Here is a 17,027-nt window from a genome sequence, read left to right as displayed (position 1 = left end):
CTCGGCGATTGCTCTCTCCATCCTGAACTCGGTGGCGCAGCTTGTGGCTGGTTCGCAGCTGGCTATCTCTTTATTATGTCAATGTGTGCCTGAAGTTTGTAAATGACCTGGAGTCTTCCTAGTATTTTCACCGTAGTAGCCCGTGCCTGTATTGAAAGTGATGTGTACCAAGTATACGCCACCAATCCCATTAACCCACAGCCAATTACAGTATGACGCCCTGGCGCGTTATGTACTTTGCAACACCACACAAGAGTACCTAGTAGTACCCTATGATATCGTGAACTTGAGGACTCACAGAGCAGTCATCACAGTCAACCAGAATCTCCCAATCACGCACAGATCCGCAGGCTCCGAGAGTTACAGGAGGATGATCGCGAGGAATAGCAAGGGCTGCCGCCGATTTGTGCATAATCCCGCCACTGTGAATACAATGCCTTCACTTTGAGCTGAGTGATTGACTCTCCTAGCTGCTTGAAGATAAGCCTCTTTCAGTATTCTTCACATTATAGAGTATCATTTGTCATTCTTGTTTATCCCATACATAGTTATCCATCATGACTCAACTCCATCCATCCTATCTTTCATAAAGCGCATCATCAAACATTGTACAAACTCCCGTCAAAATGCAGTAAATATCATCACCTGATTGGCAACACGCCATGGTATCGAGGCCCCGAACGAACCCCAAGATAACCTCCCACCCTTCCGAGCCTCTTTCTAGTCAACAGCTCATTGAGTTCCTTCACCAGACAGCTCGCCGCCACCACCCGGAAGCTCTGAAGCGGCTTCTCGCTCTCGTGTTGGCCGTCAGCCTGGACATCCTTCTCGCTCCCCACAACCACACAAGCCCAGCACAGTTCCACGGCATTCATTCTTTCCCTCTCACTTTGCCCGTCATCATCCGTTGCGACCGACGCCGCGTCATCTGCAGTACCCGTAGCACCCCCAGTACGATCGCGTATAAGCTTCGCAAAGAAATTCATGACTCTGTCCATCTCCTCCTTCAGCTTGATGGATGAATCTCGTTGCCGCCGCGTTTGGCTGCCTCTAGGGTTCAGAATTGACCCGCAAAAAGCTTCCACTTCACTGATGGGAGCGCGAGGACTGGTTGAAAACTGCCACATGGAATTGGAGACTTGCGTTTGATACCTATTTCAACCCCAGTTAGCTGCTTCAAAATATTGAGATGGAGGGGGGGATCGTACAGTTCACGAAGCTTCCATGCGTCATCAATCTGATGAGTATAGTCAACGTCTGACACGGTATATCCTTCCTCCTTTAGAGCAGCGCGCACATGCGTGTTCAACTGCTCCCATGGAGAAGGACCGTTCGCTGCCACCGGGCGCTGGACATCGTGAACCCAGATTTTCTCTTCGTCCACACCGCGATACAATTCGCCCAATATCTTCTGAGATTTGTAGTATATTTGCTTATTTATACCCATCTCATCCTCACCATCTCCATCCGATTCGGGATCTCCAATGTGATCGATTTCGCCTCGATCGTATAAACGGGTGGGAGGAGCAGGCGCAAGGCTACCAAGAAACAGCGAAAGTTAGAAATTGTGCCTCTTCCAAATTGGCATGCTCAATCAAACAACTCTTGTGGAGGGCATAGGACAGCGAATGGTACTTACAAATCTGGGCGGCCACGTGGTGCCTTGGGTAGTTCTTGGATTGTCACTGCAATACCCGTCTTGGAGTAGTCGACTGCGGTTGAGTGCAGCTCTGCGAGTTTGGTACACTCTTGATCAACTGTTCCCTCTTCTTTGAAGTCTGCAAAAATCTGGTGTCTGTTGGCAATCATGCCCAGGATATCACTCTCCATAAACTTGACGAAAAAGTCTGCAATGTCTTCACGCGTCACCACTCGGTCCAGTGCCGGCGGTGTAACTCTTGGATAATCGGCTGGGGTAAAGTAACTCTTTGGGATGACAAAGGGATCCCAGAAGATGCTGTACAAATCTCCATCGAGGTCTCCCCCGCTCAGCTGGCTTGGCAAATCGCGATCCCCCTTCTGACTAAAGACGACGCAATTTCTCAAATCACGAAGTGGATGCCCCGGCGGCGGCGTCGTCAGTTGAGCAAGCTGAATATCTCCGGGATGGAGGGCAGGTGAACGTGTGACAAGCACAAACCCGTCCTTGACTGTCCGCTTCTTTCGACCCTGGGCCTTGTCATAACTTGAATCAAAAGTGACGTATATTTGGCCCTCGTCAAGATATCCCGTTTCGTCCATGATGCCAAATAGAGTCACCCCTTGGTCGACCGGAATCCGTGCTTTGTGCTTCAGTAGACGCAACTCTCGAAGAATGGTGTGATCTACCACATTCTTCATGAATTTGTCTCGCCGGTAGTCGATTCCAACCTTCTTCAAGTACTTGATGAGCTTGGGAAACCCCACATGTGTGCCCACAAGTTGATGCTCCAAAAAGGCGCTGGTGTTTGGTGCTGAGGCGGTGACATTTCGAAGTATGTCGAGAGCTTTGTTCTGCTGATCTATGAACCACTCGGTGTTTGTCCCCATATCTTCCAAAATTTTGATTGTTTGGCGATTCAAAACAAGGCGTAGCGGCTTTGAGGCCGTGTCACAAATGCCTAAACTAGTTTGGTCCGTGCTTGGAAACTTCATCATGGATTCTTTCCGTATGCAAATTACTTTGCCCTTGAGCCTGGAGTCGAGTGAGAGCATTCCCTTGATCCCTCCAAGGCGGACTTGAAAGCAGGTTGGCGTCGAATTTGTCGCTGTGAGGTGGTCCCAAATCTCCTCCATAGCATCCGACGAGATGGTGCCAACCCCATCGCTGAATACCCGGCTTCCGTCAGCCGTTTTCACGTCAGGGATGTACTTGATCTCAATGCCACACTGAAGAATATCCACTGCATCAGGCGTTTCGGAAAAGGCTTGCCCGATACGCGCGGCACATTTTGCTGGGATGCGAATGTCGCTAAAATCGCCCAGCGACTTGATGATGCTGTTGTTGTTCTGAAGCTCCATCTTGTCGACAAAGGGTGCGCAAAACCACGCCGAGTGAGAGCGAAGAGAGGAGTGAGAGAACCCCAAAAACTCAAACTTTCGGCCAGCAACATGAATCCCGTCTTTCATGATTTTCCGATATCGTTCAAAAATTGCCGAGTTATTCACGCTGGGCAGCAATGCCAGATCCTGACCGTCTTCGTCACCGAATATGACTCGGACAAAGTAGTCCGAATGCTGCGGGAACATCCTCAAGACTCTGTTTTTGTTCTCGCCATCAGGTCCATGTAGCATAATGCGAGTTGGGGTGACCATGATCTTCAACACCCAAGCCTGTTGTTCCGAGAGTCGTGGGCCATAGGGCGAGGTGCGCATCGGATCCTCTGCCCGATGCATTTGCTCTACCTCTATCACATCTTCAACCAGTTTTCTTGCAAGGAGATGCTGTGGATCTATCCCAGGGCACGGGTATGGAATGTTTTGGAACAATTGCTTCATCGAGTCAGTGGTGAATGGCAGCTGTTCTCCGGCCCTCTTGCAGTCCTTGGCAATCCGGTCCATGATTTCCAGCATTTTAAGCGCCGTTGCTGGATGCAAGTAGTTATTCCATACCAAAGCCTGAAGCTGAAATAGTACTGCAAATGGTAGTAGTCGTAGTCTTGAATTGCTGGCGTTTTGGATGGAACCTTCGAATCTACTCATGCAGGTGGAATAGTCTTCCTCATAGGGTAGAGGGTTCCTTTGCACAGGCAGATGCTGTCTCGTAACGACAATGATTTTTCGAGATCTCAAGTCCTGGAGAGTTTCCGCATAATTCGCCGCAAGTGTTATGCGGTAAACCAAACAGTGAGCCACATATTTCTGATGCGCAGGCCACAGGCCCAAAAATGGTTGTCGCTCCCATTTGACATATTTCGATGACATTTGCTGAGCATAAAATCTTGGCACCTCTGTCAAGACGAGAGTCATTGACGCATCAGATGCCTCGGTGACGAGATCTTGGATAATATCGTAAGAAATATCAACGCGGTAATTGCAATCTCCTGAGAGCGTAAGCCTCAAAGAGCGTCGTCCAAACTTGGCCACACCCTGGACGAGGAGGCCACTCTGTTCGACAAATGTCAAGACATCAGATTCTTGTGTAAAAATATTTTTTCCGCATCCGATATGGCGAATTTCTGAGCTGATAGCGGGTGCCTTTGGGTTGCGATCAACGGCGGCTGGCTTCCGTTTCTCTGGCTTCCGCTGTTCTGCCTTTCGTTCATCCTTTTGTATTTTGAGGTGCATAAGCATAGTCTCGTCAGCTCGTCTGTTGCTCTTCTTGACAAAGATTTGTGTCTTGAAGAGGATTAATCTTGCGATTTCATTGTGCTGGGGTCTGAAATGGCTGTTGTAATTTTGGCGACCTGCGGCCTGTGGTGAGATGCGAGTGCCAACCCCATGACTTTGAAGAAATTTCCCTCCATCGTCCTCTTCGAGAAAGGTGATCCAGGCATGAGGTTTATTGAGAGGTTTGTCGCAGTGCCAGTCGAGGACACTTAATTTTTTCATATGTGGCTCAAGTTCAGCACGAAGTTGATCATCTGACAAACCCTGCGGCACTTTATTCAGAAACACCTCCATCGTGGCGTTGGCAGGGAACGATTGCCGCTTCCTGGCCTTGCGGCATCGAGAGAAAAAACGAGAAAAAAAAGGGCGGTTTGCAACGGCTTCTTAAAGATGATGTCTCGCTCTCTCGCCCACGGAGACGTAAAATGGACTAGCGTAGGTGGTCAACACAACTCGATCACGAAGGGTCTCGACCCGCGCAGCCTTGCAGCATGACGGCGGTAAAGGAGGGGTTAATCAAGGCTGTTTGGTGGACTCGAGCGTTTGGCCCTCTCCGTTTGCTCTGTGGGGATGCTTTATTGGTTCTCTTCCAGCAGGCCAACCATGCGGGAGGCCCGCGAAGGTCGCACGGGGCGTGCAAACGGACATTTTGTGCGGCGGATGCCTGGTAAAATGAGCCCATGGTGGGCTAGTTGCTGCACGGTGACTTGACAGATGGATCCTACGCGGCCTGTCGAGACAGCGGGGAAGAATGAGAGAGCCGACGTGGTGTGCTGAGAGGCCGTCGTTTGTTGTTTCAGTTTGATTTGCGGTAGATAAGGCGGAAGAGGAGGATTGGCGCAGTGAAATAATGGTTGTGAGGCGGTGGAAAAGGATTGGTGCAGCACTTAGGCGGTTGCTTGCTTCTTTCCGGGTTGCTCCCAGCACGTGAATATCACTTGATTAAAACCCCGCATCATGTTATCGGATTCTATCAGATATCCATGGATTTTAGGTATCTATACTACGATGAGATGCCCATCTAGAAATTGATATAACAACAAGGAAATGCTAAACTCGTTTGGTTGGCGTCTCAGGGCCCTGCCATTAACTCCCCGGTCAGCATCCGGCGAATCTTTCCGAACCCACGTGGGGCAGCTCCAGCTCCAACTCCAACCGTCCCCAATTGCCGAGAGCTCCAACATACGCGGGGCAGCCCGATTGAATATTTATCCGGCAACGCCTCAACTCATAAGATGAGGCTTCAAAAACTCACTCATCTCTGTAAAATAATCTTGTATATTTAATTTCTCTCTTTAATCCCACTTCGTCAACAAGAGAGAGGAAAAGAAAAAAAGAAAAGAAAAGCGTAGGATCCGTTGACAGCAAACAAACCCACCAACCAACCAACTACACCTTCACAATGGCGACCCCCGGCAACCTCTACGTCACAATGCAGCCTCACGACGGCCTCTCGCTTGACCAGTTCCACGAGTGGTACAACAACGAACACGGCCCAACGCGACTGCGCCTCCCGCAAATCTTCAGCAACGGCCTCCGCTATCAAGCCGCAGATGGCAAGCAGCCCGAGTTCCTCGCCGCCTACGATGTTACGGACATGGCTCATCTCGAGACCGAGACTTACTTGACCCTGCGTGCAAACCGCTCCCCGAGAGAAGCAGCCACCATTGGCCAGGTTGACGTGAAGCGGTACTTCTATGACTTGGTCCACGTCGCGGAATCTCCGCTGTTTATGCCTGTTGAGAAGTTGACGGATGACGAGGCAGAAGGTCTCGTGGCTGTAGCTACCGAAGTCACCCTCAAGGATACCCCCGAGGCCAGTGACCTGTTCCGAAAGTGGTTCATCGAGGAGCATGTCGGCTTCATGTCAAAAATCCCCGGCTGGCTGAGAAGTCGCCTGTTCAAGACTTCGAGTCTCGAGTCCGACCAGCCCACAAAGTACTTGTCTTTCCATGACTTTGCGAAGGAAAACGGACTCCAGGAGGCAGAACAAAACGCTACCACTTCCTCCTGGAGCAACGACGACTTTGAGAATTCCGTCGCATCCAGGAACAGGCGCATATACTCCCTCTTCTACACTTTTGGCCCAGCTCCAAGAGATCTAGACCACTTGTCCAGGCTCCCTGCAACAGCATCCTTCGCCTCACCAGACACCAAGACATCCACCGTCGCCAGCCCAACCCCCGTCATCACCTCTTTCATCACCACCCCAGACAATCTCTCTATCCCCTACCGTCTTGAAGGAAACCCTTCCCCTGACGCTCCCACCATCGCCTTCTGCAACTCTCTCCTCACCTCCCTCCACATGTGGGACGCCTTCATCGAGATCCTCAAAGTCAACCGCCCCCTTCTCCGCATCCTCCGCTACAATACCCGTGGCCGCCATTCTATCCCACAACCACCCGTCTCCGCCACTCTTGACACCCTCGCCGATGACCTCCTCACCGTCCTCGACGCTCTCCGCATCCCAAAGCTTCACACCCTCATAGGCGTATCCATGGGCGGCGCCACAGCCCTTAAATTCGCCCTCAAATACCCCACCCGCCTCCACCGTCTCATCGCATGCGACTTCAACGCCTCTTCCTCCGCCGCAAACTCCCAGGCATGGAAAGACCGCGTCGCCATGGCTGAACAGGATTCCGGTCGAGGCATCAAGGACCTGGCCGACCGCACCGTCGCCCGCTGGTTCCACCCTGCTTCCATGGAGAAACCTGAGCTCGTCAAGTTCATGACTGACATGGTTGCTGGAAACAACGTTGAGGGATTCAAGCACAGCTGCACGGCTCTTTCAGATTATGACATGAAGCCTGACATGCCCGCTAGCCACCTTCCCTGTGTTTTTGTCGTCGGAGAGGGAGATGCGAATGGAGCACTAGTTAAGGCAATGGATGGATTCAAGGGCCTTTATGGAGACGGCGCTGAACTCAGGATTGTCCCCAACACAGGACATTTGCCCATGACTGAGGACCCACAGGCATTTTGGGAAGCTATCCAAAATGTAGTATACCAATTGTAACGAATAGTTTTGGATAGAGATCTATATAGGTGTAAAAAAGTAGAAAACTAGAATATGTATAAAAAGGAGTGTAGTCAATAAAGTTAACAATAATAACCGTCCAATTCTTTAGGGTATTTCTAAACTCAATAATGCTATTTTACAGCTCGCGTTTCCCTTGTTTCCCAGGTGCCTTTTGACCATGGGTTGTATAAAAACCGTACTCCGTTTGCGCCTGAGCCGCCGGATTCCATTCCGTGACACAAATCACCCAATCCCTAAAATCACCTGATTGCTGAATCACAAGCTGAATCACAAGTACCGCCGCCATTACATCCGCCTCCAGTCCAACTCAAACGTAAACTCAAACGAATTGTCTGGGTTGCCAAAGATAAATGGCACATTGGCAGCTACCACGTTTGGGCTCACCGGCTTTGCGTTTCGTGACTTCCGGCGAAGCCGCTGCCGACGCAGCGCATGATCTTCGTACATCATACGCTTGTTACGACCCTTGGGAGCTGGTGGTGCAGGTTGCGTCTTGAGCGATACTGGCGGGGCAATATCCCACTCGCATGCCAAAACACCAAATCGCACCTTTTCGGGGCTTTTGTGACGACTCAGCTGGCTTGCCTTGGCGTATCGGATGAATCTATCTTGTAGCCACTCCTGCATTCGAAGGACCTGTGGCTTCATGTCCCAAGCTTTGTTGTCTGCTTCGTAGTATGTTCGGGGGCCACATTTGTATTTGCGCGGTGGCCAGTTGTCTGCTATATATGAGAATGAGAATCGCTAGAATGAGGTAGCAAGTACTTCAACGGTCAAGTTACTCACCAGGATCAGGATTTGATGGCGCCGCTTTGCGCAAGAGGAAGTAGTCTACAAAATAAAACTCCTCCAGATTGGGTAAATGCCTTGCCAGAAAGTGGTAAAGGTGATTCGGATAGATGACGCTGTTGTTCGCGGCTTCATGGACGAGTCCGCACAAGGGACATACTGAAGGTACTGGCTTCTCCTGCCACTGGTGGCAGTATCGCACCGCCACTCGTCGAATGTTGTCTAAGCTGGGACAGTTGGGGTCGATGTCGTAGCTGCATCCGCTTTCAAAGAGCTCAGAAGGGAAATATTCCAGAAAGATGATGTCAGATGAGCCTGCCAAGGCCACCAGCTTGCCGCTGCTTGAGCGAACAGCGCCTTTCTTGCGCATCAGGTTGTTGACCATGTCGTGAGACTCTCCACATGTCGTGAGGAGTGCTGAGAGCTGTTTGTTAAGGCCATGATAGCTGGAAATATCGGACTTTTGGTTTGCTGACATGGGAACGAGGCGCGTATCCCACAACCGCCGGGGAGCAACTTCATTCTTGACCTCCAAAGCGATCTCGTCAACGTCGTCGCTCTTGCTGGAGCCACTATCGGAAATGGCCTGTGAAAATGGCCTATTCAACGACACCCATCTCCAGTTCCGGCCCCTGCTCTCTAGTTTGACAAAGCTCATTCCCGGGGTCGACACGGCCTCTCTCCATATCTGCTGACGGAGCTCAGGCGGAAGGCGGGGGAAAGGCGAAAACGTTCGATGTTCATCGGGAATCTCGAATTTGATGTGAGGGGAGTCCATGGTGAGCCGCAGTCGCAGCAAGCGTGATAGGTGATACAAGAATGAGGAGATAGAGAAGGCCGCTCGAGCAAAGGTGAAAGGAAACGGAAAAGGCGATGAGAGCCCCCGGAGTCTGGAAAAAAGCAGAAGTGAGTAATTTAGGGCGATTTGCAGGATGCAGCGTTCGATATTCTTGTGCGCGAGAGCTGCCCAACGGGATCGGAATCTTTTGGGTACAAAGAGTTAAAATAGTCCACCTGCCGATGACGTACTAAAAGCTGCATGTGCCTCTGCTGAAAGAAAAGAAGGAAGTAGAACAGGAACGATTGCAGTGAACGGATTTCAGAGTGCAAATCGAGAGATGACGGTGATGATGTTGAAACGATCGTAAATATGGGTGGGAGAGGAAAAATATGGGAAGCTGAGCTGAGCTGAGCTGGAAGAAAAGATAAGATGCCGATGCCTAAATATGCGGGAGACAGAAAGAAGGAAACATCCGAATCGTCGAGCTTGAAGGCATCAATCACTCGTGCCATGTGAATGAGGTACATGTTGGCCCACAGTAGGCGCAGCTGGTACCTGATCGGTTTGTACTGTGTGGTGATGCTGAATAGCGGTGGCTTACAGAAACTTGGAAGGCGTCAGGAAAGGTTAGCGGTGAGTTTAGTGGACGCCACCTGCTATAGTTTAGCACATGTCACAGTGCAGCACAGTGCGTTTTCTTAGGTAGTGGTGCACACATGCTTCCAATAATTGCGGCCCAATGATTAGGTTTGGTTCAGATCAGCCTCACATTCAAATCTTTATTCAACCTGATGGTTCCTTTCACATACTCAGCGAATAGAAAGGGTTATCTGATACTATTGCGATCGAAATGACATATATCTTCTGCCATCATGCACTAGCAAAGAAAGCACGATTTTATACATATTGCTGGGAGGGAATACGGCCTCGTGGAGTGCTCAAGTCGATCGTGTCTGCTAACATCGTTTGACGTCGAGTGAATCATTAACTCGTGCAAACATAAAATTATGTCCTCATCAGGATCTCTCGCATGCAGTTGATAGTATGTCGACTTGCTCGCCAGCTCATCCGATACAGGTACTTGCAAAAGTCAACCTTGAAGGTGAATCCGAGCGCGTCACCACCAATTCACTCATGGCGGTGCGATTCACTGCAACTGATCTCTTAGATGGCTGAGGTCTGGGGTTCCATCTTGGAATTCACGTTTTCTTCAACCTCATCCATCAGGATGCAGCCAGTGGGCTTGACGAATAGAGACTCGGGATGCTGAAAGATTATGGATGCGCATGACCTGTCGCTGCACCAAAGATATTAATACATACAGCATGTAATTAAGGCATCGAATGCATGCATAATGCATAACCTAATTCTTCATGGCTCATCCACCCCCCGGTCCCTGTTCTAGGCGGCAGTATTCTCTAGCCTCTTCATCTTCTCGTCAGATCACAGCACACATGCAGCCTGCCGTCAATCGGGATGAGAGTGGACATTGCAGGCCTCAGGAGACATCAAGGCAAGACAAAGGCCACCAGACTAGCAGGTTGCCACCACCGAATCTGGAATGAATTACATGAAGCTGAATGAAAAGGTTTGGAGCATCTGCTCTAAAGAGATCCTAGCTAACGGGTCGCTGCATACGAAACAGCCTGATACTTCGGAGCCAGCCGCGCGGATACATTTGTGGTGGTAAAAGCGTCCAGCCATCACCATTAGTGCTCATCTCATGGCTTGAATCGCAACGCCCGAAACTCGGCTGTCATCTAACTTACATACCGAGAGTTTCAGGTCAAGCTCAGCAAACAAATGCCATCCAATTGATCATAGACCCGGGACAGTGGTACCGGCTGGTAGTGCGCTGTGGATACATGTAATGGGTACCCTGCAGATTCCAGGCGAAGATTTGGAGCGCAAGATGCCCCGTGCTATAACGGGCGACGTTTCGTGGGAAGCGGGCTGAGCCAAGCAAGTCATTGAATCTGATCTGTGCTTGTGCAGTGTGAACCCGCATACAACAGCCGTCGCTCAGCAAAGGAGCTGAGTGTTCTTGTTAAAAGTGTATGTTTATCCAACCGTGCTCTCAGGCACCAGCTCTGCCGAATGTCATAGACATATCAATAGTACTGCCTACAGGTTAGCTGGCTTGTCATGTAGTACAGCGAGCCTTGCTAAGGTAGCTGTTGAGTCTAGGCCACAGACTCCAGACAAGGCGAAAGAGTTGAATGTAACGTCCGCGTAGATGACTCGAGACAAAAGATAAAGCGCTTTTCAATAGGCAGTTCTAGAGCATGGCTCGCGTTATCTCCGAACCGCGACTAGATGCGCAGGTAGCCGCATCCGCTGCCGCCGCGGAACTGTTCAAAACGTTGCAATCTAAATCTAGGCCCGTTCGCCAGCTGAACCCTAAGGCAACCATCAAAACAAGAGCTAGAGAATTCCACATTATCCCGACCTTTCGGAACCCCCCGCGGATCACCGAGTCGTGTTTCCTGGATCTCAACCCCTGTACCTTGTAAATCCTGTTTCCACATCTGGAGGACTCCACATAGTTCTCTTTTATGTAATTCAGATACTTGCATTAACTACAAGTATATTTTGAGAGTCTTTAAGAAGCCGGAGTAGGCCGCCAAAGAAAGCGAATTCTATTCACAGTACTCGTGCCTTTCAAACGTGAGAGTTACGCAGTATAAGAATGGCTCGTGACCATCTCACACTGCGAATCACATAGACGGTCTTACCAATCAGGAGGAAGTGGCTTTGATCTCTATTGGGCACTTGTAGTTGCCGTATGTCTCTTACTTATACTTGCACGTAGACTGTGTACCTTATGTTCTAGTAGATTGCACAACGTAGTTCCCCCCTTCAAGTTTCACGGGAACGGGGACGGGAAACCTACCATCCGGTTGATGCCCAATTTGACCAGCTGGTCTGGGCAGGGAATTGAGGCGTATCTACTGGGAAACTAATTGGACCTGTAGGTTACACCGCAGCCAGATGTCTTACTTCTTCTGACGAATGGTCGGCCGAATATTTTAGGATCTAGCTATATCCGATGCTCCTTTCCTTTACACTAATGGGTACATCTTCCGTTTAGTAGACTCAGAACCGGCAGGCTGTAACAACTGACCGACACAGTTTATGTAAGGGAAATATACAGATGTACGAGTAGCTTGAGGTATATTTAGAGCATGTTCTAGGTATGTATATGAAGCGCATTCATCCCCATGTCCTCAGCCTTAAGCCTCACAAGGGATATGCCAAGGATGTACTTCTCGCCTACCTTGATCCGTTCGCCCACAAACGAAAGTTGAGCCCCGGCTCTTATCAAACCTAATCTGGAAACAGATGGGGATGCGAAAGAGAACCGACAGGGGGTTTTACACGGGAAGAGAAGAGTGTCGAGGAGCGCTGATCTTGATGCAGCTGTTGGAGAAGTCTCTCTCGTCCCTATATATTCTACCTCCCCTCATATGTCACGTCATTAGCGACACAGCCCTTGAATCTTGACTATACCACCTATTTCATTGAATTTACGCCATAACCTAGTTCAAAGTCTCGTCCGTTTACTCTTGGAACTATCTGTATAGCAACCATTACAGCTTTACAACCATGTCTCCTTCATCGACCCGCACTGTTGATGGTAGTAACTCGTATGTATTGTCTTTGCAGTAGCTGAAGCCCTTTATTCGCAATTATAGTACCCCAATCTCGAACTATCCATCACTTTTCCCTGCACTGCGGTACACAGCTGTTCAAGGATACCTGTACTAATAACAACGCCACTTAGTGCTACCGATTCCGAAAATACCACAGTCAACAGCCAAATCATCATCGTCCACCACATTCTCGATAATTCCACATACAGCCTTGATCGATTTCTTGGCCACGTTGGGGAGATGCCCACGGACCAACAACGGTCGCCGCCTGGGTTTGGACTGACACAAGGGAAAGCTGTTACTGAAGCGGAAGCTGAAACTAGAGAAAAAGAGCGTATTTCGACACAACTTCAGGAGTTTGATGTAAAGTTTAATTCTTGTAGCGCCGTGTCTGGTCGCCAAACCAAACATTGATAAAGAATCCCATGATAGTTAGCTTATTGTATAGCTTATGAAGGCTACATTACAGAATTCAACAATCGATATACAAGGACATGGGCAGGACACCTTCACCATGAAGAGAGCCCCGCGGCAATCACTTTTAGGATAAGTCAGGCTATGAGATAGATGTTAAAAATATCAAGCTGTCTTGTTATGCATCTGAGTTATGCATATCTCATGTGATCTTACAAAGCTTAGTCATTTTGATTCGAGCAGGGGTATTTAAGGTATGGATCCTCAACCCCGCCCCGCTCGAACGATCTCATCTCCACCCAACATCACTTCTAAAGGATATACCCGACACTAAAACTTGCCTAACATGGCAGCTCAGTCAACTGAATTCCCCCAATTTTCCCGCCTTCCTCCAGAAATTCGCCTGAAAATTTGGTTCAACTGTCTTCCTCATAGGGTCGTACAAAGAGACGATCCCCTCTCTCTTGGAGAGATCCAAAGACAGCAGATGTGCTGGTCTATGCGATCGTCTCAGCGGAATGCTTCCCTGCCGCTCATTGCCTCCGTCTGCCGCGAATCGCGGGGGGTGGTTAGAAAATGGGGCAAGTTAGTCTTGCAGGACTACTGGTTTAATCTGGGGCCCATATGGGTCCAACCTCGCCTGGACTTTTATAACCTCAACTGTGATGGCATGTCATGCTGGGAAGGTGATGATATACACATCGTCATGGAGTTTTTTGAGGAGGGATTCAATCGACTAGACATGATGCCACTTGCGCTGAGAGCCGAATACTTTTTCCCATTTAACCTGGACCCGCCACCAGAACTCGATGAGTTTTCAGACTACCCTCATCTTGAAATCCACGAGAGAGCCAGACCGCGCGGCATGCCCAGTATGGACGACCCATACAACGAGTTTGCAAATTTTTCAGAGAGGCCATATACAAGAGTTTCTCAATCTGCCACCTTGGCTTTCATCTGCATTCATGCCACTCAAGCGCAAGCTGCAGACTCTGGCCTATTCGGCCTACTTCTCGATGCGCCCGTGCAACTTGTCGATTGTGATGACGGCAAAAGGCTAAGGGCATTCCATGATCTCTTTCAAAACGGCTGCCGCTCCAACAACAAGAGACTCCATGTCCGCAAGCAATTCGACTCCGTGCTGGCGCCCGACTTCAAGTGTCGAGTGCAAAACTGGAGAGAAAAGGTGGATTGGTTCATGATGACCTACGCATGGCTGCGAGCGAAGTATAGGAATAAACATTTTATCCCAATCGATGGGGATCCAGCTTTGGCCTGGAGCCCACCACTTTTGGATAACCACACTATCCTCTACATGAACAACAAAGAAGAGCCGAAGAAAACAAACGTGTTCAATGACCGTCACCCATGGGTGATACAAGCGAAGAAAGAGTTGCCAAGAATCACACCAAAGATACAGTTTATTCTTTGCACCGATGAATGTGATATCGACGACGATATTCACGTGGAACGCGACATGGGTATTCCACGTGGCGGTCATAGTCCCTGGTTTAGGACCACACTTACGTATGCTGATCTTCCGGAACTTTCATGAATTATAGATAAGACTTATGATAGATTAATACAAGATATCTTTCCCCGGGCTTTACAATAGATCGTTGGTGGAGCTATCCACCAGTTATTAAAGATCACTCGTAGCTCTCAAGCTCTCTCCACAATGAGCAATCTTTAGATGCCAAGAAGGTGTCATGACCTGATCAGTTAAACGCTACCACGTTGGCTTGGATAGAAAGATGCCCACTCGAAACTGTCCGCCTTGTTTGAGGAAATCTAGCCGGTGCATCCGTCACTCGCAGGACCAGCATGCATTGGACATGCCACTAACACTCACTTAACTTACTTGGCATTGGTTGTTTCAGCTGAGCTGTTCACTGATAGTGTCGGAGGCAGTGCAAGAAATGACATTGGAACAAATGCTATCTGTAAGGCGCAACCAAGTTGAAAGTGGAAATCACGCACACCAAGGTCCCATCATTACTAACAACTAGACTTAATTACATCCGCGCAATATACAGGTAGATTTAAGCTTCCAACATTGAAGCTAACGCCCTGGTGGGGACAATCACGCACAGCCGCTCAAAACAAAGCCTGCTATCAACATTGCGACGAGTACGTATATGATTGGCATATCCAACTTGGTTGACATTGACCCGCCAGATGTAGCGGTGGTAGATGAACCTGCCCCGCTCGAGGTGGTGGTGGACGAAGTTATTTCACTGGATGTCGTGGCAGTAAAAACTGTCCCGCTAGATGTAGTAGCAGATGAAAGCGGCTTGGTAGATGTGGAAATGCCATGCGAATGCGGAGGGGGATCAGGATAATGATGAAGAACAGGATCCTTCCAGGGGTCTCCGCCGGACATGCAGGCCCAAGTAACTCTTGGGATTCTTTTGGTCGTAGGATTGGTTCCCCTGCTAAAGCCCCAAACTGTTGCCACGAGATAAGTCCTGTTGTAGGCGAGTTAACGGGCAACAGGATCAAGATGGTGGTGATAACCAGTTCCAATGCGCCAGCCGTATTGCTGCGGGTTTGAGTTTGCCTGCAGAGGCCCAAGCACCGGATCGGCCAAGGTAGTGCTGTTGATAGCTGATAAGTGGTCAGAAATATCTGCACTTTGCGTGTTTTCTTAATACACATACTCAAGATGTCCTGGCGAGAGAATCCAAATGTACCAACGCAACTCTGGGGGATAGGATCAGCTATGTGCTGGGAACACATAGAATCCTCATTCTTATAGCCCCAGTCGTTAGTCAAAGCGGCGGCGAGGTCATTCTTGCAGTCCAAGGGGAGTGCATCACAAGTGTTTTCATCTCCAGATTTCTTTATCGCGACATTTGTCGAGATGAAGATGTGGCGACAGATGTACCACGAAGGATGCATGAGCAAGGCTTTTGCATTAGACTTCATGCTCTTGGGGATGTTAAAGTTCAACCCAGTCAGGACGGTGGTAGACTTATTCCCAGCGAGTTCATCCACGAAAAAATCGTCAGATATCATCAAACCCCCATCGTGTGACCCTCGTCAATGACGCTCTTTCCTGGATAAGGCTCAGTCCAATCGTAACCAGGGAAAGAAATTACGTGTGATGTTAAGGGCTCGGCAAATGCCTCTGACACTTTAGGCCAAGAGAGATTGACGACATTGCTCGGGTTCATGAAGAACTTCGTATTGTACAAATAGACAGGCGTGAAATTAGTAGCGCTCATCTTTGCTGGTTGACTGAAGCAAGATGCAACGAATCTGGATTGCTATTAGGGGGCAGGAGGGCAGAGGTTTTATAAATATCTTTCTCTCTTCCGAAGAACGATGGAAAAAGAACGATGTACCATGCATGGACTCCTATCTTATCATGGACGAGGCTGAGCCTACAACGTGAAAATTGCAGAAGCTTGGCGCATCTACACGAGCCCAATGGGTCGAGGAGGAGTGACTCTATTACCAAACTGTGACGAACCGGGTCCTATAGGTACTATAGGTTAGCTGTTCCTAAGGGATAAACCTTAGAATAGTTCTATAGTTTATATTAGTAAAGTAGTTAGGTTAGTAGATAAGTAATTTTATTATTAACTATAGAGAGAAGTATTTAAATATTTAATTTAAATATTATTATATTAATAATAATTAATTATTTAAGTATTTTAATAAGTAATATAAAGTAAATTTATATATTTAATTATATACTTTAGATTATTATAAATTATTAATAATTTTTATTAATTTTAAAAATAAATTAATATAAATTATTATTAATTTTTATTAACTTAATTTTAATTAGTTAAGTAGTTTAATATTTATTTAAAAGTACTTACTTTATAAGTTTATTATTATAATTATAAAAATTAAGTTATAATATAATACTTTTTTTTTATTAATTTTATCTTTAAGATTAAGTTATTTTAATATATAAGTATTTATTTTTTTCTTTTACCTTAGTAAATACTTTTTTTTTTTTTAATTATTATTTATTTTTAATTAATAATATAAGTTTTTATATATAAAAGTTTACTAATACTTTTTAATA

At 48.0% G+C, this 17,027-nt stretch overlaps 6 protein-coding genes across 6 annotated transcripts; 3 read left to right on the top strand and 3 right to left on the bottom strand.

Annotated features, from left to right (window-relative positions):
- Positions 1 to 465: 465 nt before the first annotated feature.
- V8C40DRAFT_252976 (RNA dependent RNA polymerase-domain-containing protein) lies at positions 466 to 5,102 on the bottom strand. The gene is made up of 3 exons (XM_083217497.1): positions 1,640 to 5,102; positions 1,209 to 1,538; positions 466 to 1,152 (listed from the first exon to the last, which is right to left on the bottom strand). The coding sequence occupies exons 1-3, from the start codon at positions 4,600 to 4,602 to the stop codon at positions 642 to 644; spliced, it is 3,804 nt and encodes a 1,267-aa protein (XP_083069688.1). The 5' UTR covers positions 4,603 to 5,102; the 3' UTR covers positions 466 to 641.
- Positions 5,103 to 5,366: 264 nt separating this feature from the next.
- On the top strand, positions 5,367 to 7,426 carry V8C40DRAFT_252974 (Alpha/Beta hydrolase protein). The gene has a single exon (XM_083217496.1). It carries the CDS (start codon positions 5,711 to 5,713, stop codon positions 7,322 to 7,324), a length of 1,614 nt encoding a protein of 537 aa, XP_083069687.1. The 5' UTR covers positions 5,367 to 5,710; the 3' UTR covers positions 7,325 to 7,426.
- Positions 7,356 to 9,393, bottom strand: V8C40DRAFT_252970 (uncharacterized protein). The gene is made up of 3 exons (XM_083217495.1): positions 9,167 to 9,393; positions 8,135 to 9,027; positions 7,356 to 8,067 (listed from the first exon to the last, which is right to left on the bottom strand). Exons 2-3 carry the CDS (start codon positions 8,913 to 8,915, stop codon positions 7,634 to 7,636), a joined length of 1,215 nt encoding a protein of 404 aa, XP_083069686.1. The 5' UTR covers positions 8,916 to 9,027; positions 9,167 to 9,393; the 3' UTR covers positions 7,356 to 7,633.
- A 3,300-nt stretch (positions 9,394 to 12,693) lies between these two features.
- On the top strand, positions 12,694 to 13,124 carry V8C40DRAFT_252967 (uncharacterized protein). The gene has a single exon (XM_083217494.1). It carries the CDS (start codon positions 12,812 to 12,814, stop codon positions 12,983 to 12,985), a length of 174 nt encoding a protein of 57 aa, XP_083069685.1. The 5' UTR covers positions 12,694 to 12,811; the 3' UTR covers positions 12,986 to 13,124.
- Positions 13,125 to 13,284: 160 nt separating this feature from the next.
- On the top strand, positions 13,285 to 14,589 carry V8C40DRAFT_252966 (2EXR domain-containing protein). The gene has a single exon (XM_083217493.1). It carries the CDS (start codon positions 13,332 to 13,334, stop codon positions 14,538 to 14,540), a length of 1,209 nt encoding a protein of 402 aa, XP_083069684.1. The 5' UTR covers positions 13,285 to 13,331; the 3' UTR covers positions 14,541 to 14,589.
- Positions 14,590 to 15,467: 878 nt separating this feature from the next.
- Positions 15,468 to 16,003, bottom strand: V8C40DRAFT_268883 (uncharacterized protein; the record flags this gene model as incomplete). Its single annotated transcript, XM_083220007.1, has 2 exons — positions 15,468 to 15,592; positions 15,646 to 16,003. 2 exons carry the CDS (start codon positions 16,001 to 16,003, stop codon positions 15,468 to 15,470), a joined length of 483 nt encoding a protein of 160 aa, XP_083069683.1.
- Positions 16,004 to 17,027: the final 1,024 nt, after the last annotated feature.

This window comes from Trichoderma camerunense (genome assembly GCF_050948025.1).
Source record: "Trichoderma camerunense strain CBS 138272 chromosome Unknown V8C40scaffold_17, whole genome shotgun sequence".
Classification (NCBI taxonomy): domain Eukaryota; kingdom Fungi; phylum Ascomycota; class Sordariomycetes; order Hypocreales; family Hypocreaceae; genus Trichoderma; species Trichoderma camerunense.
The sequence above is the reverse complement of the archived record's forward strand: the minus strand, read 5'-3'. Positions and strand labels throughout refer to the sequence as shown.

What these genes read in the sequence shown, in the direction of transcription:
- V8C40DRAFT_252976 (XM_083217497.1), bottom strand. Translation starts at nt 4,602, where the DNA reads ATGGAGGTGTTTCTGAATAAAGTGCCGCAGGGTTTGTCAGATGATCAA. An exon ending in CCACGTGGCCGCCCAGATTT is followed by an intron (nt 1,539 to 1,639) that starts GTAAGTACCATT and finishes GTTTCTTGGTAG; the next exon opens with CCTTGCGCCTGCTCCTCCCA. An exon ending in GCATGGAAGCTTCGTGAACT is followed by an intron (nt 1,153 to 1,208) that starts GTACGATCCCCC and finishes GGGTTGAAATAG; the next exon opens with GTATCAAACGCAAGTCTCCA.
- V8C40DRAFT_252974 (XM_083217496.1), top strand. Translation starts at nt 5,711, where the DNA reads ATGGCGACCCCCGGCAACCTCTACGTCACAATGCAGCCTCACGACGGC.
- V8C40DRAFT_252970 (XM_083217495.1), bottom strand. Translation starts at nt 8,915, where the DNA reads ATGGACTCCCCTCACATCAAATTCGAGATTCCCGATGAACATCGAACG. An exon ending in GCCATCAAATCCTGATCCTG is followed by an intron (nt 8,068 to 8,134) that starts GTGAGTAACTTG and finishes CATATATAGCAG; the next exon opens with ACAACTGGCCACCGCGCAAA.
- V8C40DRAFT_252967 (XM_083217494.1), top strand. Translation starts at nt 12,812, where the DNA reads ATGCCCACGGACCAACAACGGTCGCCGCCTGGGTTTGGACTGACACAA.
- V8C40DRAFT_252966 (XM_083217493.1), top strand. Translation starts at nt 13,332, where the DNA reads ATGGCAGCTCAGTCAACTGAATTCCCCCAATTTTCCCGCCTTCCTCCA.